Source organism: Panthera leo, chromosome C2 (assembly GCF_018350215.1).
Source record: "Panthera leo isolate Ple1 chromosome C2, P.leo_Ple1_pat1.1, whole genome shotgun sequence".
Lineage (NCBI taxonomy): Eukaryota > Metazoa > Chordata > Mammalia > Carnivora > Felidae > Panthera > Panthera leo.
In genome coordinates this window covers 593,277-617,071 of record NC_056687.1, presented here as the reverse complement: position 1 = coordinate 617,071, position 23,795 = coordinate 593,277, and the positions used below count along the sequence as shown (strand labels likewise).

Here is a 23,795-nt window from a genome sequence, read left to right as displayed (position 1 = left end):
AACATCCCAAACATATACTAACCATATGCTAACCCGTCTCCTTACCAGTGTCCACACACCAGCATCCCTCATGAATGATGTCCCCACAGTAAGGCCCACATCAATGTCCCCTTAACAACGTCCCCTCGTTAACATCTCTTCAATAACATCCTCTCATTTATGTCCCTCCCCAACGTCCCCTCACTAAGATCTCCTCACCAGCGACCTGTCACTGACATCCCCTCTCAAATGTTCAAACAGGGACATCCGAACTGTCAAGCTTGCACCTGCCTGACGGGCCAAGAGGAAAACGGGTCCAGTCATCTTAGTGCAGGGTTGTGGGGGTCAGGGGGATTCTGTGACACGAGAGGGTCACCCAGGACATGGGCACAAATCCTTGAGCTACTGGTCGTGGTTTCTGAATGTGTCTTATATTTCACAGTGAAATGGTTAAGAAACTACGGGGAAATGATGGGTGAATAAAACACATTCTCTAAATACCAATACGAAAGGCCTTCGGGGCTCTCGGGAAGTAGAATCAAAATCCAGCATGTAATCTGCTCTCCTTACACAGTGAAGCAAGAATTGAGAATCTATGTTCACGCTTCACTAGATGCTACGTGGGCACAAAACACAGAAGCAGTGAACCCTGAAGAGGGCGTGGGGCGCTGGCGGGGACAGGGTACCGAGGCTTCACGCAACCTCGGCGTCGCTTCGGTTTTTGAGCGCGTAACACGTTGCGTCTTTTGAAAGAGGAAACTAGGAAAAGCTCAGCCTGCAGCTGGGGATGGCGTGGCCTCCTGTGGCAGAGCTCACCCTCGCCCAGTCAAGGCTCGGAGCCCCCAGGGTGGCATCCCGCCGGGGAACGCGGCCACCTGCGCCGAGCCTCACCAGCACCCCTCACCAGGGCCGCTGCACACCTGCTGTCTTCCTCTACCTGGAGCTCCCACCCAGAGCCCCTCGCACCCCCCTCAGTCACCGCTGTCATCCCTGGCCCGGCAACACCTGAATCTGGGGCTGCCTGCCAGGCGGGCGGGTCTCATGGGCCCAGCCTGCGCTCCTACAGAAGCCCTGGGGAACCTCCACGACACCCCTCCCTAGATCCTGCAGGGGGACGCAACAGAAGGTAGAGGGGCTGTGGGCTGGGAGATGGGGGAACTGCCCTCCTGGGACCCCCGGGTCTGATGGTTTGTCCCCTCCCAGCCAGGTCAGGGGAACTCATCACCCGCCCCACGAATTCCCAGCATGCTGTTCCTTTTTCTCCTCACCCGCCCCAGCATCTGGACCTGGCCACCCCCACAGCACCGGACGCCGGCCACACCCCCTCCCTGAGATGTGATGGAGGGGCCCTACTATCTGGGGCGCTTCTGTCCCGTGCATGACCCCAGGGCTACCTAGCCCAGGCACCCTTCAGCGAGCCCCGGGTGCTCCCAGCGACCTGTGGCTCAGGCCCCAGTGGCATCTCACACCCATCCATGGAATCCTGGAACCAGTGTGTCACCTCATGCTGTGCCCACACTTCCTCTGACCACCTGCCCCCATGTGCACTTGTCATGAGCCCCCCATCCCGGCCCACGTAGCTCGACCTTTCCCTTCTTCTCCCAAACACACTTCCAGCCCCAAACACACTCCAGCCCCAAACACACTACACTATTGTTATGCCGTGACTTTACTAGAAGCCACAAGAGATGGCGGGAGGTGGTTCTGCCACCCCAAACAGAGCCCTGGCCCTGCCCAGCCCACCCCGGGCCCCACAGGGGTGGTGACTGGAGGCTGTCCTATGCTGTCGGGCGAGGCTGGACCCTTCTGGGAAGGGGGAGGGGCACCGAGGGGTGCAGAGCCCACGAGGTCTCCGGCGTCCTCACTCCTGCCGGGCCTCCAAGCGGTCCAGCACCAGCGCTGCCTGGGTCTTGGCTTCCTGCAGGAGGCTGGAGATGTGCTGGCGGGTCTGCCAGACAAAGGCCAGGTGTCACCCTGCACCCGCAGCCCGTCCCCGCCAGCCCACAGTCCCTGCCACCTCTCTGCGCCCTCTGGCCATGCTCCCTGGCCCATCCTCTCTGGGGTGGTCCCGAGCCCCCCACCTGGGGACCCCCAATTCCTCTCATGTCTCTCTTGAGATGTAAAGACTGCCAGGCCCAGGACCCCACCCTCCTGTTTTTCCCACTTTAGCCACCACTGCAGAGGGTAAGGCTGTGTCCCCGCGCCCATCCTTCAGTCCACAGCCACGTGGGCACGTGGTGGACAGCGACTTCCCTCAGAGGCCAAGCTCAGCCCCTGAAAAGGCCTTCGTCCCAAGCTGGAAGGTCACTTTTTAAAGATTATTGCAAAATCACAGAGACAGACGAGTGGTGTCAGGGGCTATGGGCTGAGGAAAAGGGGTCTTACAATGGGGGGGGGCCTCCCTTTGGAGTGATGAGAATGTTCTGGAACTTGATAGAGGTGGTGGTCACACATGTGCAGAATGCGCTGAGTTGCACACTTTAAAATGGTGAACAGTATATTCCTCAAATTGACCTCAACAGCGATCACAACGAAATTTTCACAGAGGCTGAAGCTAAGATCGCATCATAGGTTGGTGACCGTTCTTTGAGATTGCGTGCGCCAGTGCTATGGTGCCGACCGTGGGGACCCCAGCCTGGGCGGCCCCACCAGGCAGGTGAGTGTGGAAGGCGGCTCAGGATGGCCCCATAGAGGGCATGGGGGCTCCCACCGAGCAGTCCCCCAGCCTCCCCCAGCTGATGCGGCCTGGCCACCTGCCACCACAGAAACCCCAGAGAGGACAACGGCCACCACGGGAGGCCAGAGGAACATCTCCACAGGTGGACACTTCCCCCAGGCCCGCATCTTGGAACCACAGCCCTGAGGGCAACCTCCAGGTCCCGCCACGGGGCCCAGCCCCCACGCCCTCCCGCTCACCTGCTCCTTAAACGCGCTGTCGGTGACATCCTTCAGGTTGATGAGCACGTTGAAATATGCCCCAAACACGCCTGTCTCTAGGGCTTTGGCCGCCACCTGCAACAGGCGCCAGGCATGGGGCCGGCGGTCCGTGACCCCGCAGATGGCAGGCCCGCTCTACCCACTCTGCTACACGGGGCCACGACTGGGGGCTCTCACGTCCCATCAGTAAAGATGGCAAACTGAGTGCCCCGGGGGTCCCCGTGAGACACAGGGTTGGCCTGTCTGAGGAGGCTATGGGGCTCCACACACACCAGGGGGGGCTCTGGCCTGGCCCCTCCAGAAACAGATGACAACCACAGCCGGAGCGGAGAAAATGAGGTCCCCTCGGCGCCTGGGTGGCTCAGTTGGTTAAGCATCCGACTTCGGCTCAGGTCACGATCTCACGGTTCGTGAGTTCGAGCCCCGCATCGGGCTCTGTGCTGACAGCTTGGGGCCTGGAGCCCGCTTCTGATTCTGCATCTCCCTCCCCTCAGCTCCTCCCCTGCTCACACTCTGTCTCTCTCTCAAAATAAATAAAGATTTAAAAATTTTTTCTAAAAAGAAAGAAAATGAGGCCCCCTCGGGTCTGAGCAAGGCGTGGCCTGCTGGCCTGCCAGCTTCAGGCTCTGCCTATGGCCGGCGCTCCTGAGTCCCATCCCTGCTTCCCATCTGCCAGCCACCAGGGGAGAGCAGGTCAGAGCACGGCCTGGGGATGAATCCAGAACCCAAAACCGCCGAGCCACTTGTGCCCAGATGGCCTATGGCTGCCCCCGAGGGGAGGAAGAGAGGCTTCTCCAAGGCCCCAGGACCACTGAAAACAGGTGTCTCTCTTGTAGAGACCCCACACACTGGAGCTCAGGACAGACTGTGGAAATCACAGAGCCCATTCTGATGCTCCCACACCCTGAGACTTCCACGCACCGGCAGGGCACAGGGTGACCTGTGCACATCTGCGAGGGGGCATAGGCATTTTCCAGAATAGCAGCCGTGAGAAGGAGGGAAGGGGAGAGGATGAGGCAGGGTAGGAGATGGGGTCCCCAGGACGGTCTGTGGGCTATGGTCAGGGGTGGACTCTGGAGATACATTAGACTTTCAGCCCCTCTGCCATGCAGGCTTAAATAAAATCCTTACTTCCCACTTTTAAAACAGGACGAACCAACGTGCTCTGCGGGCTAAGACCAGCCAGGACCCCATGGGAAGTGCTCCTGCCTGGGGCCTGGCTCAGTAAGTACCCAACGACCCTCCCCGCTGCTCCCCTACAATGGGAGGCTGAGTCCCAAGCACCTGCAGGTCGGACCGGCAGGCCAGGTTTCCACACTGTGCCAGCTCCTGCAGCGCGGGCCACAGCGAGGCCACCTTCTCTGCTAGCGCCAGGGGCACGGCCACCGCCTGCCTCAGCCCCTCCTGCAGGGCAGCCGCACGCCTAAAACCAAGGGGGTCCATGGTGAGAGCCCAGGGGCCGCCCGGACCCCGCCCACAGCACCCCGCCAGCACACAGAACCAGGGTGGGGCCAACAGGGAAGTCATTCCCCAATCACATCACAGCCCCAGCGGGTGGATTAAATGTCTCCGAGATCAAGGCACCTGGGTGTTCATGGCCCGGGGCGGCACTGCCCCACGACTCACCTGTCCCTGTCCTCAGGTGTGTCCTTGGGCAGCTTCGTTGCCTCCTGCCAGAACAGAACACACAAGCGAGTGGGGTGAGCAGTGGCCGTAGCCTGGGGCCACACGGAGAGTCTGGGCAGGTCAAAGGGCAGTGTCCACACCAGCACCCCCAGGGCTGGCATTTCTGCAGGCATGGATGCACTGGGAGCACTTCTGCCAGGTTCCAGGCACTCAGGGATTGGGGACGCCCTCAGGGACCAGGTGTCCCCTCACACAGCATGGACTCCAGTCACTGCTTGTGCGTTAACACAGGCAACTGGGAGCACCTGGGGGGTTCAGTAGGTTAAGTGTCCAACTTCAGCTCAGGTCATGATCTCGTGGTTCTTGGGTTCAAGTCCCGCATCGGGCTCTGTGCTGACAGGTCAGAGCCTGGAGCCTGCTTCGGATTCTGTGTCTCCCTCTCTCTGCCCCTCCCCTGCTGGCGCTCTGTCTCTGTCTCTCAAAAATAAATAAACATTAAAAAATTAAAAATAAACTTTAAAAAAAACACAGGCAACTGTACCACTCGAGTCTAGACCTCACGGGTGTGTCCCCCACCGGTACTGGCTCGGGCCCTCCTCCGGGACTGGCCATGCTCACCCAACGCCGGTGACTACGTCAGCTCCCCCTCTGTGCACCCCCGTCTGCCCAGGCCTCTCCCTCACACACCGAAATCCCACCCTGCCCACTGCAAGGGCCCAGGGCCTGAGGGCTTTGCCGGGTGGGGAATGTGCCTGTTGAAGATTTGGATAAATCTCCACCCAAAAGTCGACGCTTGTGTCAGCAGGCCTGATGGCAAGTGAGCCCTGGCCCCGCCCAGAACCCACCGAGTCACTGCCCCAGCGTCTCCTGAGTCTCCCGGGGCTGCCTCCCCCCAGTCTCCACAGCAGTCCTCACACACGTGGGGCACTGACCCCGGCTGTCACCGTGAGGCCGCAGGCTGGGTGCTCTGAGTCTCCACTGGGCCAATCGGGGCTGATGTCAGTGAAGCCTGTCCTTCACGCGGTCCCATCTGTGTCCAGGCGAGGACGCCACCCACTTGGAGTTAGGCTTACTGTGAACTTTGTTTAACCCCACCTGAAAATTACTTGTGCATTTGGCACAAGACAAGAATGTCCCTTTTTTTTTCCAGAACTCCACCTGCTTCCAGGGAGCGTGGCACACTGCTCTCACTCTCGCGTGTGTGACTTCCGACGGTGCACTCTCTAAATCACACACTCTTGCTGATTATCCTTCTTTTCTTCCCTGCCTTCTGATTAGATTTTCATTTTTCTACCTCCCTCCCGTTGTTTTCTATTCATTCACCTTATTTCTAATCGCTGGTGGTTAGCCCTAAATGTTTGTATCTATATTTAAACTGATGCTTCTCCCTAACCGCCTCTCAGAGCACAGGAGTCTGGGAAGAACCAGGAAGAAGCCCAGCAAGCATGGCCAGGAGGCCCTGTGAACCGTGACAGGAAAGAACAAACGGCAGACTCCAAACTCAGGGACGAAAACCCATGCAGCCTACAAAGCTCCCGGTCAGGAACCAGCACGAGCACCGCCGGAAGCAAACGGCCAGTGGCAAACCACAGAGCGAGTCCCAAGTGTGCAAGAAAGTCCTAGCCAGCGGGAAAGTGCCTTTCCTCTCCAGAAGGGACACAACACAGCCGTGAGAAATACAAGAAACGCTCCTTGCCACACACATTGAGCAGCACACGCCAGGGCCGCTCCAGGAGATAAACCACGGGGTGACTACAAGTCCGACGGCGGGGGTCCCGGGGAGGAGCCCTCAGACCCCTCAGGCAGAGCCCCATCCGTGCAGCCCCGCAAGGGCCACCTGGCAGCGTCCTTCAAAGAAGCGCACCCACCTTGGGCAGCAAGTCTTTCTGCGAATCATTCCCACAGGCTGCCCACCACCCCCAGTGACGGACGCCAGAGGTGTCCACAGCAACCGCCCGGGTGCCGACTAAAGGGCCTAAATCCCCCAGTGGGGCTGGCCAACCGCGCTGTGACCCAGACATCTGCAGGATACAGACGGTCCTGAACTTACAAGGGTTCGGCTTAGGATTTTCGACTGTCAGCGGCGCCAAAGGATGTGCGTTCAGTAAACACGGTGCCTGGAGTTTCCACACGCCGTGTCACCCCGGGGCTGGGCGGCCACGTGGTCCCCGCACACCGACGACCGTTCTGGGCCCACACGGTCTGCCTGTCACTTCAGTACGGTATTCGGTCAACTACTCGAGACGTCCACCCTCCTTGTAAAACAGGCTGTGGGCCAGGCGGCTGTGCCCGTCCCCAGGCTAACGGAAGTGTTCTGAGCACGTGTAAGGCAGACCAGCTAAGTGTGATGTGCGTAAGTTACATGCAACAAATGCATTTTCGCCTTACACTGTTTCCAATCTATGATGGGCTTATTGGATGTAACCCCCTGGGAGGTTGGGGAAGATCTGTGCTGGCAGCGAGGGTTGTGGTCTCTATGTGCCAGTATAGAAAGATCTGACAGAACACCAAGTTAGAAATGCAAGAGGCAAACTAAGAACACGTATGATGCCATTTGTGTAAGAAAGGAGAGAAAAAGAAAAGCTGCATCTATGAGAATATAGATAACCATCCCAGGACACATGCCCTAGAACTTGCACCTGTTTAGGGCGTGTGGGCAAGGGGAGGCAGGGCATCGGGTCTTCTCATCTGCTACTCTCCAGCCCTTGTGAATTCTGAACCCCCTGAAGCTTTTACCTACTTTCAAAAGCAAACAAATGAAATTTAAACATAAAAACACAAATGGGAAAAGGAGATCTGTCTCTACACCTCCCTCCCAGAGGACATGAACTTGAGTTCCAGATGGTGACTTAGATGAGACTCTGATTCTTCCCTGTCTGCATACAGCCTTCACTCTGGGGGTGCACGGCGTGCCCTGGAGGTCACCAGCGGTCATCAGAGTGCGGGCCCGCCTGCTCCCCAGACTGCCCTTCACCCCAGCTCTGCCCACGAGGTGGCTCTGGGGCGGCTGGCAGCTGCGAGCTCATGCCTCTCCCGGGACCTTCCACCAGGAACTGCTCTCAGACACAGACACACAGCCAGGCTTTGGTCCTGGACTCCTCCGTCCTCTGCCCTGGGTTCTGAGCCCCTTCTCTGTCGCCCACCACCCGGCACACCAGCTGCCTCTTGCCCGTGAGCGAGCGGGTTCTGATCTGACCCGCCAGCTCTCCCTGTGGTTCTCTTTCTACCTTGTGGCTGAAACATCTTCTCCAGTCTCTCTTGGACCATCGGTCACCGGCTCTTCTAGGATTTCCACTGCCCACCCGCCCTGTTTGACGCCTTCCTGCAGCGTCTGTGGGTCTGGGTGCCATCCCGACTGTAGAACTCAGGGGCAGCTGGGGGGCAGGTGCTGAGCCTGGACTGAACTTCCCACCCCACCCCGCCGCCGCCGTGGATGTGAGTGTGGGGTCACGCCTGCGCCAAACCCACAGAGCCCCTGAAGCAGCCTTTCACGCTCAAGGTGGGGGCTCCAACCTCCCCTGGTGCCCAGACACCGGAGCCTGCAACAGCCCCTCCCCCTCCTGCAAGTTCTCTGTGACCCCGCAGGAGTTTTCTCTCCCCACCGCGCCCCCCATCATGAGCTGACCCCCTCTCTGAGCACTCACCAGGTAGGCCTGGAAGGCCCGGGCGTCCGCGTCCACCAGCGCGGTCAGCTCAGCAGAGGCCGCGTGGAAGGGCGGGATCAGGCGCCGCATGGTGGCATCCAGGTGTTCAAACTGGCGCCGCCCATAGGTCATCAGGCCGGCCATGGAGGCCAGCGCGGCACCCTAGGCGAGGCATGAGCCACGCGTGAGACTCGGGACCCCAGGCCAGGCGCCCCGGGCCCTGTCCTCGTCCCTCTCCCCTTGCCTCGCACTCACCATGGCTGCACTGGCCGCTGCCACCGAGCCACCCCCCGGGGCCGCGGAGCGGGCGCCCACCTCACGGACGAAGGCACACAGAGACTTGCTCACCAGGCTCTGCTCAGGCCCACTGTTGGGGACCAGGTACCTGTGGGGAAGTGTCGGCTCAGCAAAGCTCAGAGAGGGGAGGGAAGAGCTAGGGGCAGGGACAGGGGATGTGTCCTCCGTCACGCAGGGCCAGGGATGGGGGATGGGGCTTTCGGGGATAGGGGAATGGAAGACAGGATCCAGGGTCACTGCTTCCAGGCTGTGAGGGCAGGGCTGGCTCAGACCCTGATCCCTGACCCCAGGCCCCTCCCACACACCCCCTCACCAACACAGGGGAGGGGACACAGTCCCAGTTTGCAGAGTGGCCATGCCCACGCAGAAGCCCTCGTGAGGACACAGTGGGACCCTGTTGGGACCTCACTGTGTCCCCTCAACCAGGCTCCGGCCTCATGGCTGGCACGGGCACCCTGGCATTTGCCGATGATGAGTGGCCAAGTGGAAGGCTCTGGAAGGACTGAGGCAGGTGTCTGCGGGGGTGAGGGCTGTGCTCACTCGATGATCCTCTCCTTAGGGTTGAAAGGGGATAGCGAGTCCAGGCCCAGCCGGTTCACCACCTGGAAAAAGGGCTGGTGATGAGGACCCACCTCAGCCCCCCACACATGCGGCAGGCTACTGAATAATGGGGTCCCACCTGAGTCCGCGATGGCATCCTTGCTCCCATCTGCCTCTGGGGGGTGGGGGGCAGGCAGAGCTGGCTGCCTGCCCGCTTGCCAGGAGCTTGCTTACCACGGGCTCCTGGGAGAGCCCCCAGCCCAGAGCAGGGCCCACAGACCTCCTGACACACCCACCCACACTTCTTATCCCACAGGGAAACTGAGGCTCAGAGAGAGGAAGCCCCTCATTCTAAGCCACATGCGTCCCACAGAAAACGCCACACGTGAGCCCATCACTGAAAGGGGCCAACAAAACTGTCCCTTTCGGAAAGATTTTAATTTTTTGGGTGTCACACACGGTGTCCTCACAACTTTTAAAGCCCAGGAGCTTCCTGACTCACCTACACATAAGACTTGTTTTGTGAGGAAAAATAGATTTTACCTGAATTCAAAATAAAATTGGAATAATCTCCATTTAAGATCAGAATTCTTTTCACCAAAAAATATTCAAAAGACCTTATGGTGTATATGCCAGTGGCACATCCCGGTGCGTTCTTGAGCCAATGAGGCTGACACTTTCTACAAAACTTTCTTTTTTTTTTATCTTTTTTTTAAATATGAAATTTATTGTCAAATTGGTTTCCATACAACACCCAGTGCTCATCTCAACAGATGCCCTCCTCAGTACCCATCACCCACCCTCCCCTCCCTCCCACCCCCCATCAACCCTCAGTTTGTTCTCAGTTTTTAAGGGTCTCTTATGCTTTGGCTCCCTCCCTCTCTAACCTTTTTTTTTTCCTTCCCCTCCCCATGGACTTCTGTTAAGTTTCTCAGGATCCACATAAGAGTGAAAACACATGGTATCTGTCTTTCTCTGTATGACTTATTTCACTTAGCATCACACTCTCCAGTTCCATCCACGTTGCTACAAAAGGCCATATTTCTTTCTTTCTCATTGCCACGTAGTATTCCATTGTGTATACAAACCACGACTTCTTTATCCATTTGTCAGTTGATGGACATTTAGGCTCTTTCCATAATTTGGCTATTGTTGAAAGTGCTGCTATAAACATTGGGGTACAAGTGCCCCTATGCATCAGCACTCCTGTATCCTTTGCCAAAACTTTCCACAAAACTAGAAAGTGAGAAATGCTTGAGAGAAACAAGCTAGCAAGGGGCGGGGGGGAGGTCTCCCCGAGGACATGGAAATGGGTAAGAGGGACTCGAGGGGCATCTGGAGGGGTCAGTTGGCTGAGCGTCCAACTTTGGCTCACGTCATGATCTCTCAGCTTGTGAGTTCGAGCCCCGCATCGGGCTCTGTACTGTCAGAGTGGAGGCTGCTTTGGAGCCTCCGTCTCCCTCTCTCTCTGCCCATCCCCCATTAGCAATAGCCACCCCCCCTTAAAATAAATAAACACTAAAAAAAGGAGTGCCTCTTGGGAGCCCGCCAGACAGTCCTCAACAAGCAATAAGGCAAAGCTCTCCTGGCACACAAGACCTCAGAAAGACAAACAGAACTTTAAAAAGGAATTCACATACCTGGCTAAGTGGGCAGAAAGTAAAGGAGCTCATTCAAGGCCAGAGATGACCAGAAAGGGAACCAGGCAGGCCTGCTGGCCCTGAAGCTGGGTGCCCCAGGGACATCTGAGAGCCTCTGGAAGCCGCTCATGAGCAAGGCAGGCGTCAAGTCCTGAGGAGTGGGGGTCAGACTGGAGGCCCCTGAAAGGGGACATCTCCAGGGATGAGCGGGGTTGGGGAGAAGTCCACTGAGGATGTCATCGGGATACTTTTCACACTCTGCCTTCCCTCTGGGGATGCAGGAAGATACCTTCATGGGAATTCTAACCACAGGCCTCCCTGGTGGGGATGTGGGCGATGGTTCACAAAGAACTCTCTACATGTGGGGTCCCAAAGCTCCAAGCAAAAGACTGAATCTGGGGGGCCCTGTGTGATCATGTCCCCGAGAACTTATGTAGGCAAATCTGGACTTTAACCCAGGTGTCCAAGAATTACCACAGATAAAGTTGCAAAGAACATGCACTCGTAATCAAAAATCACAAAACACACAAAGCAAGTCACTGTGAGAAAGTCCGCTGATATGGCAATGTGCAAATCAGACCTTCAAAGACTGCAGATATTAGAGCTTTCAGATAAAGAATAAAAAATAATGTGTTAAAAGATACAGGAGGGCATCGAACACATTGATAAGGAATAAATAAATGTGGGAGAGGTGAAAGCATTTTCTTACAGAAAAAGGGTAAAATTAGAAAACCATTACTGGCTGCTAAAACCTATGGCTGGAATTTTAAGAGGAACAGGGTACTTACATATCCTTAAAGTACGTCCCACAGCGCGCTCACCACAAAAGGAAAAACGGAAACATTGCACCTTGACCCCAGGACCCCAGGCCACAGGGAGATGATGGGCGCCTGACCCGGCACTCTGAGGACAGCACATCACATCTGCACTGCTCCCGCCACCAGCATACAGCCACGGCAGTCATGAGACGTGGTACGAAACAGCTCCCTGTACTTTCAAAGTATGTCAAGGTCAATGAAGGGCAAGAGCACAAGGAACGGTTCTGGATTAAAGGCAAGAAATGACTGTCATCCAGATTGCTCCATGGGTGGGAGCAGAAAGCACTATAATAGGAATGATGGGGACATCGGTGTCGTGCGATGATGGTCTGCAGACTAGATACTACAATTGTATTAACGTTCAATTCCTGATTTTCCTCATTGTACTGAGGTTGTGTCAGAGAACGTCCTTGTTCTTAAGAAATAAAACCTGAAAACATTCTAGGTAAAATAGTAGTCTTTAACCTACTCTCAGGTGGTCCAAAAAAACACAACACGACTATGTGTGAATACAGAGAGAGAATAATAAAGCAAAGAGGGCAGATGCGAAATAGCGGTGAAGTTGGAGTATGTAAGGGAGGTCCTTGTGTCGTTCCCACATCTTTCCTGTGAGCAGGGAATTATATCGACATAAAAATACACAAAATTTGTAACAGACCTGGCCATAAACTGTGCCTTAGAGGCTAGGTTCGAGAAAACCACAGTGAACACAAAGGGAAAGAAGTAGAAATAAAGTCAAGAAAAGACAGAAATATGCCACTGCAATGTGACTGGCATCCTGAAAGTAAAAGAACAAAATAACAGGATCAAAAGTATAACAGAGGAAAATATTCCTAAAACTAAGCAAGAATGGAATCTGTAAATCACAAGGAACATTAATCCAGAGAAGAAAATGATGTAGAATAATTGACCAAGATGTGTACGGCTTATTGAACTTTGAGGACAGAGAAGGAGTTCTGCAGGCATCACGGACAAAAACACGTCCCTGGAGATCGGGGAGATAACCAGGCAGTCTGAGACCTCCCCGCGGGACATGTAATTCCAGAAGATTGTAAAGATAGGTTTGCAATATTCTCAGGGAAAACAAGTGACTTGGGATTTTGGCTTTCCAACTGTCTTGCAAGAAAAAATTCACAGAAAGACACTGTCAAGCATGCCAGATCCCACAAGGAAAAGCACCATGAGTCTCGGTTTACAAAATCTGCTTGTGAGGGGTCAGAGACGGGGGAAATCTCCTTGATTGTGAGATCCAGGCAACAAACAACAAACAGATAAGTAAGAAGAGAGATGACCTCATCTATGAATAGAGTGAAGGTTAAATATCTGTGGCTATTTAATACACGTGGACCAGTTACAGAAGGTACATGTTATAGATTTGACAATGTAAAAATAGCAACATAACAATTTAGAGCACAGATGACCAGTTGCACAAGTGCACTAATATTCTTGTCTTTCTTCACCAAACATCAACAAACACTGTCTAACATTGATAAAGAGAGAAAGGATTAAGCATATTATTTAAACTTAATAATTTAACAACCTAGAACTAATAAATGAATTCAAGGGCGCCTGGGTGGCTCAGTCGGTTAAGCGGCCGACTTCGGCTCAGGTCATGATCTCACGGTCCGTGAGTTCGAGCCCCGCGTCGGGCTCTGGGCTGACAGCTCGGAGCCTGGAGCCTGTTTCAGATTCTGTGTCTCCCTCTCTCTGACCCTCCCCCATTCATACTTTGTCTCTCTCTGTCTCAAAAATAAATAAACATTAAAATAAATAAATAAATAAATAAATAAATAAATAAATAAATAAATTCAACAAGGAACCAGGGTACAAAGTCAACAAAGAAAAGTCAGTTGCATTTCTATACACTAACAATGAGTGATCTTGAAAAGAAATTGCAAAAACGATTCCATTTACAATAGCATCAAAAAGAATAAAATAAGTAGGAATTAATTAACTTAACCAAGGAGGTAAAGGACTTGTACAAAAAAACTACAAAACATTGCTAAAAGATATTAAAGAAAGCATAAATAAATGGAAAGCCCCTGTTCATGGATGGGAACACTTCCTATTGTTAAGATGCCCGTACTCCCCAAAGCAATGCACAGAATCAGTGCAGTCCTTATCAGAACCCTAATGGTGTTTTTTGCAGACACAAAAAACCCATCCTGGGTTATGATGGCTGCATAACATTATGATGTACTTAATATCACCAACTGTACACTTAAAGATGGTTAAGATGCCAATTGTACGTTACGAGTACTTTACTACAAAAGAAAAAGTTGAGGGGCGCCTGGGTGGCTCCTTCAGTTAAGCATCTGATTCTTCATTTCGGCTCAGGTCGTGATCTCACAGTTCGTGAGTTCAAGTCTCGAGTCGGACCCTGTGCCGACAGCGTGGAGCCTGCTTGAGATTCTCTCTCCCTCTCTCTCAAAATAAATAAATAAACTTAAAAAAAAGAAAAGAAAAATTGAAAAAAGTTTAACCACCAGAAGAACTCCCACCTCCCACTAAAAACTACTATAACTCAAAAAATTCAGGAAACGGAGAAGAAAGAAAAGATGTGACTAGAAGCTAAGTAAGTTTATTTTCTCACCTCCATAGCAGGCTGTCAGTGTAGTGACAGAAACTGACAAATCAAATTATATATTTGAAAATTTGGATAACATTTTTAAACCGATAAGTCAAAAACAGAAGTATATTACGTTATAAAGGTAATCACCAGAATACCTACAAAATAGACTCTTCCATAAAACCGGAAGCAACCACATCCAACACTCCCACATGCCTGAAAATGGGGCAAGAGTCCAGACGTATTTGCTGAATCAGGAAACGCAAAGAGATAAAGTCAACTACGAAAAGACAAAGACTTTCAGAGTGTGTCAGAGCACTCGTGCTCATTGTGGAGAAATTCAAGTAAAGGTATCACTTGGGACAATGGCACCAGCTTCTAAATAACCTGGCGATGTTCGCGGGTGCATCCCGGAGTGCTGTGGGCACAGGGCTGACGCGGAAGTGAGGGCTCCCACCTTCGCCAGAGCGAGGCGCCCCCAGGACAGACACCGGGAGGGGCGGGGGGGAAGTGATGTGCATCCTCTCTGAGGAATTTTTACAAGACCGAATGTCTTCTCGGTCACAAAGAAAACCTCTGCGGTTTCTTTTCCCCAAAATGATAACAGCATGATCTCATCTAAGCCCAGACACCGAAAGAGCCGAAGAGGAGGAGCGGGGCCCTGCCTCGCAGACAGGGCTCCAGGCCCGGGTGCAGGTGCTTCCAGCACCCAGGCCTGCTCTGAGAGCCTCAAGCTCGCTCCCATCCCCCCACCAGCCCCTCACTCGGGAGCGCGGCCCACCAGCCTGATGCGGTGCTCCTCCTCCAGGATGAAGAGATTCTCCTTCTTGCAGTAGAAGGCAGCGGCATCCAGAAGGGCCTTCAGAGGCACCAAGCCCACCAGCTGTGAGCCCACCACCGGAAGGCTCAGCTCCTGCAGAGGTCCAGCAGGGTCAACGCCCAGAGGAGCCAGACTCGAGACGTCCCGGGACCTGCCCCGCTCAGCTGGAGGGACGTCACCCCAGCCGCCCGGGGACGCCCACCCCGCTCAGCTGGAGGGGCTCTCGTGGCCAGCAGGGGACGCCCGCTCTGCTCACCTGGAGAGACCTCACCCCAGCCAGCGGCGGACACCCGACCCGCTCGCCTAGAGGGGCCCCCACGGCCAGCAGGGGACACGCGTCCCGCTCACCTGGGCCTCTCTGCAGGTCTCCTCATAGACCGTATGCAGCGCTGTGACCTCAAAGTCCAGGAGGTTTGTGGACACTTGGGCCAGGTTCTTCTCATCCAAGTACCAGCCAATGCCCTGAACCTTCTTCAGGCGTCCTGGCTACAAAGAAAAGACTTTCCCAGCACAGGCCCCGCCTGTCCTCCTCTGGACCCTGCACTGAAAACCACTTGTACCTGCACTCCCTGCTGGTTGGAGGGCTCCCTCCCTCCACTGATACCATGGCTTACAAACTGTGTAGTGTGGACCGTGTGCTGAGAACTGTGTGGTGAGGACCGTGTGGTGAGGACCGTGTGGTGAGGACTGTGGGTGTGGACCGTGTGGTGAGAACTGGGTGGTGAGGACCGTGTGGTGAGGACCGTGTGGTGAGGACTGTGGGTGTGGACCGTATGGTGAGAACTGTGTGATGAGGACCGTGTGATGAGGACTGTGTGGTGAGAACTGTGTGGTGTGGATTGTGTGGTGAGAACTGTGGGGTGAGGACCGTGTGGTGTGGACTGTGGTGAGGACCGTGTGGTGTGGACTGTGGTGAGGACCGTGTGGTGAGGACTGTGTGGTGAGAACTGTGTGGTGAGGACCGTGTGTTGCGGACTGTGTGCTGAGAACTGTGTGGTGAGGACCATGTGGTGAGGACTGTGGGTGTGGACCGTGTGGTGTGGACCGTGCGGTGTGGACTGTGTGGTGTGGACCGTGTGGTGTGGACTGTGGTGAGGACCGTGTGGTGTGGACCGTGGTGAGGACCGTGCGGTGTGGACCGTGTGGTGAGAACTGTGTTGTGTGGACCGTGTGGTGTGGACCGTGGTGAGGACCGTGCGGTGTGGACCGTGTGGTGAGAACTGTGTGGTGAGAATTGTGTGGTGTGGACCGTGTCGTGAGGACCGTGTGGTGAGAATTGTGTGGTGTGGACCGTGTCGTGAGGACCGTGTGGTGTGGACCGTGCGGTGTGGACTGTGTGGTGTGGATTGTGTGGTGAGGACTGCGTGGTGTGGACCGTGCGGTGTGGACCGTGTGGTGAGAACTGTGTTGTGTGGACCGTGTGGTGTGGACCGTGGTGAGGACCGTGCGGTGTGGACCGTGTGGTGAGAACTGTGTGGTGAGAATTGTGTGGTGTGGACCGTGTCGTGAGGACCGTGTGGTGAGAATTGTGTGGTGTGGACAGTGTTGTGAGGACCGTGTGGTGAGAATTGTGTGGTGTGGACCGTGTCGTGAGGACTGTGTGGTGTGGACTGTGTGGTGTGGACCGTGTGGTGTGGACCGTGGTGAGGACCGTGTGGTGTGGACCGTGTGGTGAGGACCGTGTGGTGAGAATTGTGCGGTGTGGACTGTGTCGTGAGGACTGTGTGGTGTGGACTGTGTGGTGTGGACCGTGTGGTGTGGACCGTGTGGTGAGAACTGTGTTGTGTGGACCGTGTGGTGAGAACTGTGTGATGAGGACCGTGTGATGAGGACTGTGTGGTGAGAACTGTGCGGTGTGGATTGTGTGGTGAGGACTGTGGGGTGAGGACCGTGTCGTGAGGACCGTGCGGTGTGGACTGTGTGGTGTGGACCGTGTGGTGTGGACCGTGTGGTGAGGACTGTGTTTGAGGTCCCTACCACGTGCTGGGGACCTGCCTGGGGTCACCCCCACCCAACCCCTGACTCCTGCGTCTAGTGCCTTCCTGCCATCCCTCCCTCACCCCAGAGACTGGCTCTCTGCTCCTCACTTCTTGGGGTGGCTCAGTCCACCTAAGGAGGACCTTTGACGTCTGAATTCGGCAGGAGCAAAAAGAAGGATTTGGGGCTTGCTATGTGTGTTGTGCTTCCGTACTGCGTCTGCGGGCTGGGAAGCTGGGCTCCTGGGGCCTCGGCTGCCTGGCGGGACCCAGGTCTCTGGAGGTCGGGGGCTGACAAGCAAGCAGGACGTCATCCTCCACCTCCTTCACCGAGGGTCTCCGTGTCTGTGAGTCCAACTCACACTTTCTGCTAGATCAAAGCTCAAACTAGGAGCAGTTGCTGTGGCAGACATCGTGGGGCAGGGCGCCCAGGACACCTGGAGGTGTGCGGGGACACCTGGAATTACCTGGCGCACCTGGGGGTAGCTGGGGCACCTGCAGTATCTGGGACGTACCTACGGATCTTGAAGGCATGTGGGGGTACCTGGGAGCACCTGGGACACCTAGGGGCCTGTGGGGGCACCTGGGGCTCAGAAGCGTCTCTTTTCCTACTAGAAATGCTGCAATATCTTAACAATAGCTACAGCCCTGACCGATTCCATGGAAATGTCTTTTAAGGCAAGCGTTCCCCAACTTCAAACACTGGAACCTCCGCCTGCCCCGTCCCACTTGTCGGGGACACCGAGGCTGGGCCGTCAGCAGGTCCGTGCCACGGCACCACCCTACCCTGGCTCTCTCCCAGGGGCCCCTCCGGACTCCCCGGGGACGGTGCTGGGCCTCTGCGGGGACAGCAGGCTGCTCACCTTGTCCTTCCCGCGCCCTTGCTCCCGGAGGTTGAGGGCGATGCGGTGGGCCTGCTCCTTGGTGCTGAGCAGGTTGATGTTGAACGCAATGAGGAACTTCCGTGCCCCTGTGACGGTGGCTCCCCAGCTGGGGACGAAGGAGCTGGGACCGAAGTCAGGCACCCACTCGGCCTGCTTGAGCTGTGGGAAGACTCTGCCTAGGCTGCGGTGTCCCCCACGGGAGGGGCGCCCCGCCGGGGTCGAGGAAGGGGAAGGAGGAGGGGACTCGTCCCTGCCCACCCCGGAGAGGAGACACGCACCTTCTCAGGGAGGGCCTCATACTCCCCGGCCCGGATGGCTGGCAGGGCCCGACGACCGGCTGTCTGCGCCGCCTCCCCGTAGAGGTACACTGTGAGGGAGACTGGCTGGTCAGGCTCCCGGCCAGGGGCAGCCCAGAACCCCCACTTCCAGAGGAGAAACGAGGTGGGCCGCTCCCGCCAGCCTCAGCCCGGAAGACCAACCCCCCTCGGTTCCCCTCTCTTTGTGCCTCGTGGGTGTGAGTGCTCACTGACGGACACTCGGTTCGGGCCAAGACCCCTCCCCTGCTGCTCCCCACTGCACAGGTGTCCCCCCAGAAAAACCATCACAGACATTATAAGAGAAGGAGATGTGCGGGATGGATGTTCACGTTTCTTTCTAAAGTGTATTTTCGTTGTACCATAAATATGAGCACAAAGTAAGAATCATAAGGAAAGGAAAACAACAGTCACCACGAACTCCCAAGATCCACACCACGACCGTGACAGCATGGAGCGCGCTGGCCCATATCTGCACGGGGCTGGATTCGGGGCCCTGCGCCGCCGCGTCCACCTGCCCATTGGACAAGGTCCGCAGACCCGTGCTGGGCCCGCACTGTTTCCGACTCATCTACACTTGTTCTAGGTTAATTTCTTGTTTTGTTTTGTTTTTCCTCTAGAGTTCTATTTCTATTCTTGTATTCGGAATAACCGTATCGTTACCTCCTGTGTTTTACTTCAACTGCGCTGTACTGGGAATGTAGGTGTGCCTGGAAAAGCCAGAGTACGTCAAAGCGACAAGAGTTTTGAGCATGACAACTAATGTTTCAGAAGAAATCCACCCAGGTTTGCGTGTTCTTCATCTTTACATTAAAAGGAGGAAAAAAGCCGGGGTTCTTGGGTGGCTCCGTCAGTTGAGCGTCTGACTTCAGCTCAGGTCGCGCTCTCACTGTGAGTTTCAGCCCTGCGTCAGGCTGTGCACTGACAGCGTGGAGCCTGCTTGGGACTCTCTCTTCCTCTCTCTCTGCCCCTCCCCTGCTTGCTGTCTCTCTCTCTCTCTCTCTCTCTCTCTCTCAAAATAAATACATAAATAAACTTTAAAAAAGATGGAAAAAAGCCATCCTAGCCATGCTTCACAATTTTTTAATTTTAACGTTTATTTATTTTTGAGAGAGAGATACAGAGAGAGCACAAGGAGGTGAGGAGCACAGACAGAGAGGGAGACACAGAATCCGAACCAGGCTCCAGGCTCTGCACTGTCAGCACAGAGCCCGATACAGGGCTGGAACCCACGAACCGTGAGATCATGACCTGAGCTGATGGTGGATGCTCAACCCACTGAGCCACCCAGGCGCCCCAGCCATGCTTCACATTTAATCAGATTCTTCTATATCAATGCATAAAAGGTTTGGAACAAGTCGTTCTTGACGAGAAATAGTTCATATTAGAAAAAATTAGAATAAGAGCTAACGTTTGATTTTCTAGGTTCAGAATGTCTGAGAAAGCATTTTCAACTACAAAAGTTTATTTAACAAAAAAGTTCAATATGAAAATGCGCGATCTGATTTTTACATTGTAGGAAAACAGGTGCCATAGAGAGGGGGTGTGTGGAAGCCGCTGGTTTCTTCCCTTGAGCACACCCACTGTTTATGCTCGTGCCAAGGCTCCTAACACAATGACATGACTTTCTGGAATTATCGCCATTCTGATGTCATTCTGTCGCCCACTAGTTGCCATCTCCACACATTCATCTATCACAAGATTCATGAAGGGATCGGCCCCCCCACAGTTTCCTTGGGAGTGTCTGCCACCGTTTAATTTCAATAATAATTTCTTGTCCATAAATTTTTCCAGCCCGGTGGGGGGAGCTTTGCTCATGGCATCTACTTGGTGAGCTCAGACATGCCACTCAAAGACTTGGGTGAGTTCCCCAAAGTGAGACGATTCTATTAGCAAGCCCGGACTGGACTTCACAAACAGCTAAGCAGTGTCCGCTGCCGGGCAGCACGTGAGGGCCACTGGCTCCCTGACCCCGGGTGCACTTGGTCATGGTTTCTATTTGTGTTTATCTCATTATGGAAGAAGCAGGACATTTCCCTGTAGGTCAGTTTGCAGATTTTTTTGTGTTAAACTGCATTTTGAAGGAGCTAAGAGCAGAGAACCATGAGGGTACTGAAGTGCAGTGAGGGACCAGCAGGGGGAACCCCAGACACGAGCACTCACCCGGCACACCCAGTTCCTCCGCCAGTCGCTGGCCAAAGGCCTGGGCACAGAGCACGCACTCGTCCATGGTGACGCCCCTCACCGGGATGAAGGGGCACACGTCCAGGGCTCCCATCCGAGGGTGCTCCCCTGCAGACAGACGGGGGCTGAGGAAGGGGAGGCCAGGGGTGGGTGGCTCCTGGACCCCGCACTTTCTGCCCCCAACCTGCCCTCCATCCACACACCCAGCTGGTCACGCTGCCCCACGGGGAAGCAGCATCTTTGCGTAAACCCCTCCCTCTCCTAAAAGCCACAAAGGTCACTGCCCGGGGCTGCCAGGCTGAGCATTCAGAGTCCTGCCTGGCTGGTCTTGCCGCCCAGCCCTCCCCACCACCACCCGGCCCTGGGCAGCTAGCAGAGCGTCCTTTTCAAAACCAGAACCCCCACTGTGGGTCAGACAAGCTGTGGTCAGCAGCCCCCCAAGATGATGAGCCCCCTCACCCGCCACGTTCCCCCACGCCCCCCTCAGGGAGCTCCTGGCTTTGAGATAAGCTTTCTAACTTTACCAGTTGGGATCACTTGTGGATTCCCTTCAAGTGGGGCCTCACCTCCCCCCACTGTGAGTGGCCAGAGACCCTGCCCTTTTGACCAGCTCCCTGTGTCCACCAACCTTTGACTCTGCCTGCCACAGTAAATGTGTTTGCTTTTGCAGGCTGTTGACAGGCCGGTTTCCGAGTCTTTGCCTCCCTGCCCCCCAAGGCCCCTAGGCCTGAACAGAACGCCACAGTCTCACCGCCACTCATGCACAGGGAACCCCCAAAACATGGGTGGAGGTGTCACGGACCTTTGCCCGGCACAACACATTCTGTGTCCCGGGGGTCCCCCAAGGGTAAGCTCACAGGCCATTCGGCCCCTACGCCCTGAGCCAAACCCTGTGGGTGAGGACAGACAGCCTGGTGCTCTGGCCCCTCACCTTTGTGCTGGCTCATGTCGATGAGCCGGAAGGCAGCCCGCGCAGCATTGAGGGCCCCCTCCACCACGTCCTTGGGTTGCCCTACAAAGGTGTAGACGGTACGGTTGGTGGAGGGGCCCGCGTCCACATCTAGCAGCACACAGCCCGGGGTCTGCGCCACGGCTCGGGAGATGGCGTCAATCACCTGGGGATGAAAGGCCGACACTGTGCCTCAGTTTCCCCACTTGGAAGAGAGAACAGGAGCTTCAGAGGTGGGCATGCCTTTCCTGCCGCCCCAACCACCACCCAAACATGGGCCTAAGGAGCTGGTGCCGAGCATTTGGGAATTCCTCAAAGAGTACAACCCAGAGAGGCCTACCACCGAGCTACGGTTGCCAAGAAGGGGGCAACAGGCGGCACCCTCTAAGAGAAACCGAGGCAGGAATCAGAATCCGGATGGAGGGCTTGCTGGGGCTCCCAGAAGGTGACCTATAGGCCAAGGTCACAGAGGTCAGGGCCCTAGCTTCCCCACGCAGCCCCTAGTGGGAGCATTTGCACTAGGGGAGGGCCACGAACGGCCCAGAACCTTCTGAGGCAGCAGGACAGCCCAGCGGTTGGGAGCAGGGGCTCAGGGCCTAAATTGTTCCATGGCCCTCAGTGGCCTGCACCAACTCTCTGTGCCTCAGTTTCCTCGTGGCTGACATGGGGATAATGACAGAGCCCACCTGATAAGGTTTGGAGACCTTCCAACTTCCCTGTGACCCAGACCCAGGTCCAGGACCCCTGCCTGACTGCCCATCCCACAGTCTCCTCCTCACCCGTCAGCCACTTCTCAGTCCCAGTGCTCGTGGGACCCATCCCCGCGGGGCTGACAAGAAGTGGTTCTGTTTCGGGAACCAAGCACACCCCTTTCTCCTTGCCCCGGGCCACTTGCTTAGCCCCCCGGCACCTCACCTCCTGCTTGTTCCCCTCGGAGAAGTTGGGAACACATTCCACCAGCTGGGACATGGTCTGGGCCTCGATCCCGGTACTCCTCTCACAGGGCAGACCGAGGGAAGGAGGGACGGTGCTCTGCAGTGCCTGGCGGGGCCTTTATCCACCTGGCGGGGCCCTCCCATGGGGCCCGGGCTGCTTATTAACCACAGGCTGCGGTCCCTGTGCAAACGCAGAGCGGCTGGGAAGGGAGCAGGACCCCTGTGAGCCAGACAGTGGAAGGGGAGGGATCCCCATACCCAGCCAAGAGCAGGACCTCAGCAGGGGTGGGGAGTAAGTCCTCTCCAGGCAGTGGACTCAGGCCAGTCCAGGCTCCAATCCCAGCTTGTCCCGGCGCTCCTGAGGACTGTCTGTGCGGCCCTCCACGTGACCCCCCACGCGACCCTCCGTGTGACCCTTCAGGTGACCCTCCATTTGATCCTCTAAGCGACCTTTTGCGTGACCCTCCATGTGGCCCTCCAGGTGACCTACTGAGCCCCGATTTCTTCATGTCAACTCGTGAGCCTCAGGCAGCAAGCAGATGAGAGGGATCGTGTGTGAGGCGCCACCAGTGGACGAGGCTCTTGGTGGAGGGCAGCTCGGCCTGGCCAGGCAGGAGAAGGGCAGGGAGAGATCGAGTGTGTGCACGTGTGTGGATGCCCTTGGGGAGCAAGTGCTCACGACGAAGTTCCGGCTCTCCCAGCCGCTGGCTGCTGTCCCCCGAGGCCAGAGGCTCCCCACAAAGAAGTGATGTGCTCGGGCCAGCAGCCCAGGGCCCTGCACCCAGAGGGCCCGGCTGGAGTCGGTGCCGTCTTGAATGGGGTGGGCACTTCCAGTCTGCAAAGCCACCTCTCGTGGCCACTCCAGCAGTGTACAGATACCTCAGACCTGAGGTTCACCTCTGCCCCGCCTCTCAGGGCACTCTCAATCCCCCTGCAGGGACCCCCCAAAGGCAGACCATACCCCATCTGCCTTCTTCCCGGGCACAGGCACCCACACAGCCGCGGCAGTGCAGGGTAGCCCCAGGGCCCAGGTGAGGAGACGCCCAGATCTCGTGGATCCCCAGCTGTGTGGGCTTCGGGACCCCACCCCTCCGGCGTCAGCCCTGGAGCAGCCAGGCGAGCCCAGAGACCCCGGAGGCTGGGGGCGGGCCAGGCCATCTCCAGCCACGACTCCCCCGGGGTGGACGCAGACGATGGCTGCTCCACTCCCGGGTCCAGCACGGTCACAGGGGAGCCCCAGCAGCACCCGGCAGACAGCAAAGACCCAACAGAAACATTCCTCCAAACCCGGCTCCTAACGCCAAGGCTCACCCAGAGAGAGCCTGCATCCCAGAAGTGCCCACCACCAGTCCCTCCTCCATCAGCCCAGGTGCCAGACCTGTGTGTGCCCTGCAGAGACCCCCAAAGTCAGAGAGTCCCTCAGCTGGGGGGTCAGCGTCCTGTGGCTGGAAGGGGAGGATGGCGTCAGTTGTGGACTGAATTGTGCCCACCCGCAAAATCATAGGTAGGAGCCCCGACTCCCCAGCACCTCAGAATTAGCTGTATTTGGAGACAGGGTCTTGAAAGAGGTAATAAAGCTAAAATTATGTCTGTCGTAGGATGACCCTAATCCCCTCTGACCGCTGTCCTGAAGAGGAAATCAGGACACAGACATGCAACGGGACAAGCATGTGAGGACACAGG

The 23,795-nt window shown here is 56.0% G+C and overlaps 2 protein-coding genes across 4 annotated transcripts; both read right to left on the bottom strand.

Moving 5' to 3' along the window:
• Window positions 1–1,630: 1,630 nt before the first annotated feature.
• Window positions 1,631–22,193, bottom strand: FTCD (formimidoyltransferase cyclodeaminase). Of its 3 annotated transcripts, none has more exons than XM_042955426.1 (14): window positions 22,093–22,193; window positions 21,160–21,343; window positions 20,208–20,336; window positions 18,009–18,097; window positions 17,710–17,889; window positions 15,219–15,356; window positions 14,832–14,963; window positions 9,024–9,085; window positions 8,442–8,571; window positions 8,187–8,348; window positions 4,543–4,586; window positions 4,201–4,339; window positions 2,896–2,991; window positions 1,631–1,907 (listed from the first exon to the last, which is right to left on the bottom strand). In XM_042955426.1, exons 1-14 carry the CDS (start codon window positions 22,144–22,146, stop codon window positions 1,758–1,760), a joined length of 1,689 nt encoding a protein of 562 aa, XP_042811360.1. In that variant the 5' UTR covers window positions 22,147–22,193; the 3' UTR covers window positions 1,631–1,757. The 3 variants fall into 3 exon arrangements, with proteins under 3 accessions (XP_042811360.1, XP_042811358.1, XP_042811357.1); XM_042955424.1 differs by having other exon boundaries at window positions 1,748–1,927; XM_042955423.1 differs by lacking the exon at window positions 14,832–14,963 and having other exon boundaries at window positions 1,748–1,927.
• LOC122229568 (small nuclear ribonucleoprotein G-like) lies at window positions 19,632–19,862 on the bottom strand. The gene has a single exon (XM_042954826.1). It carries the CDS (start codon window positions 19,860–19,862, stop codon window positions 19,632–19,634), a length of 231 nt encoding a protein of 76 aa, XP_042810760.1.
• Window positions 22,194–23,795: the final 1,602 nt, after the last annotated feature.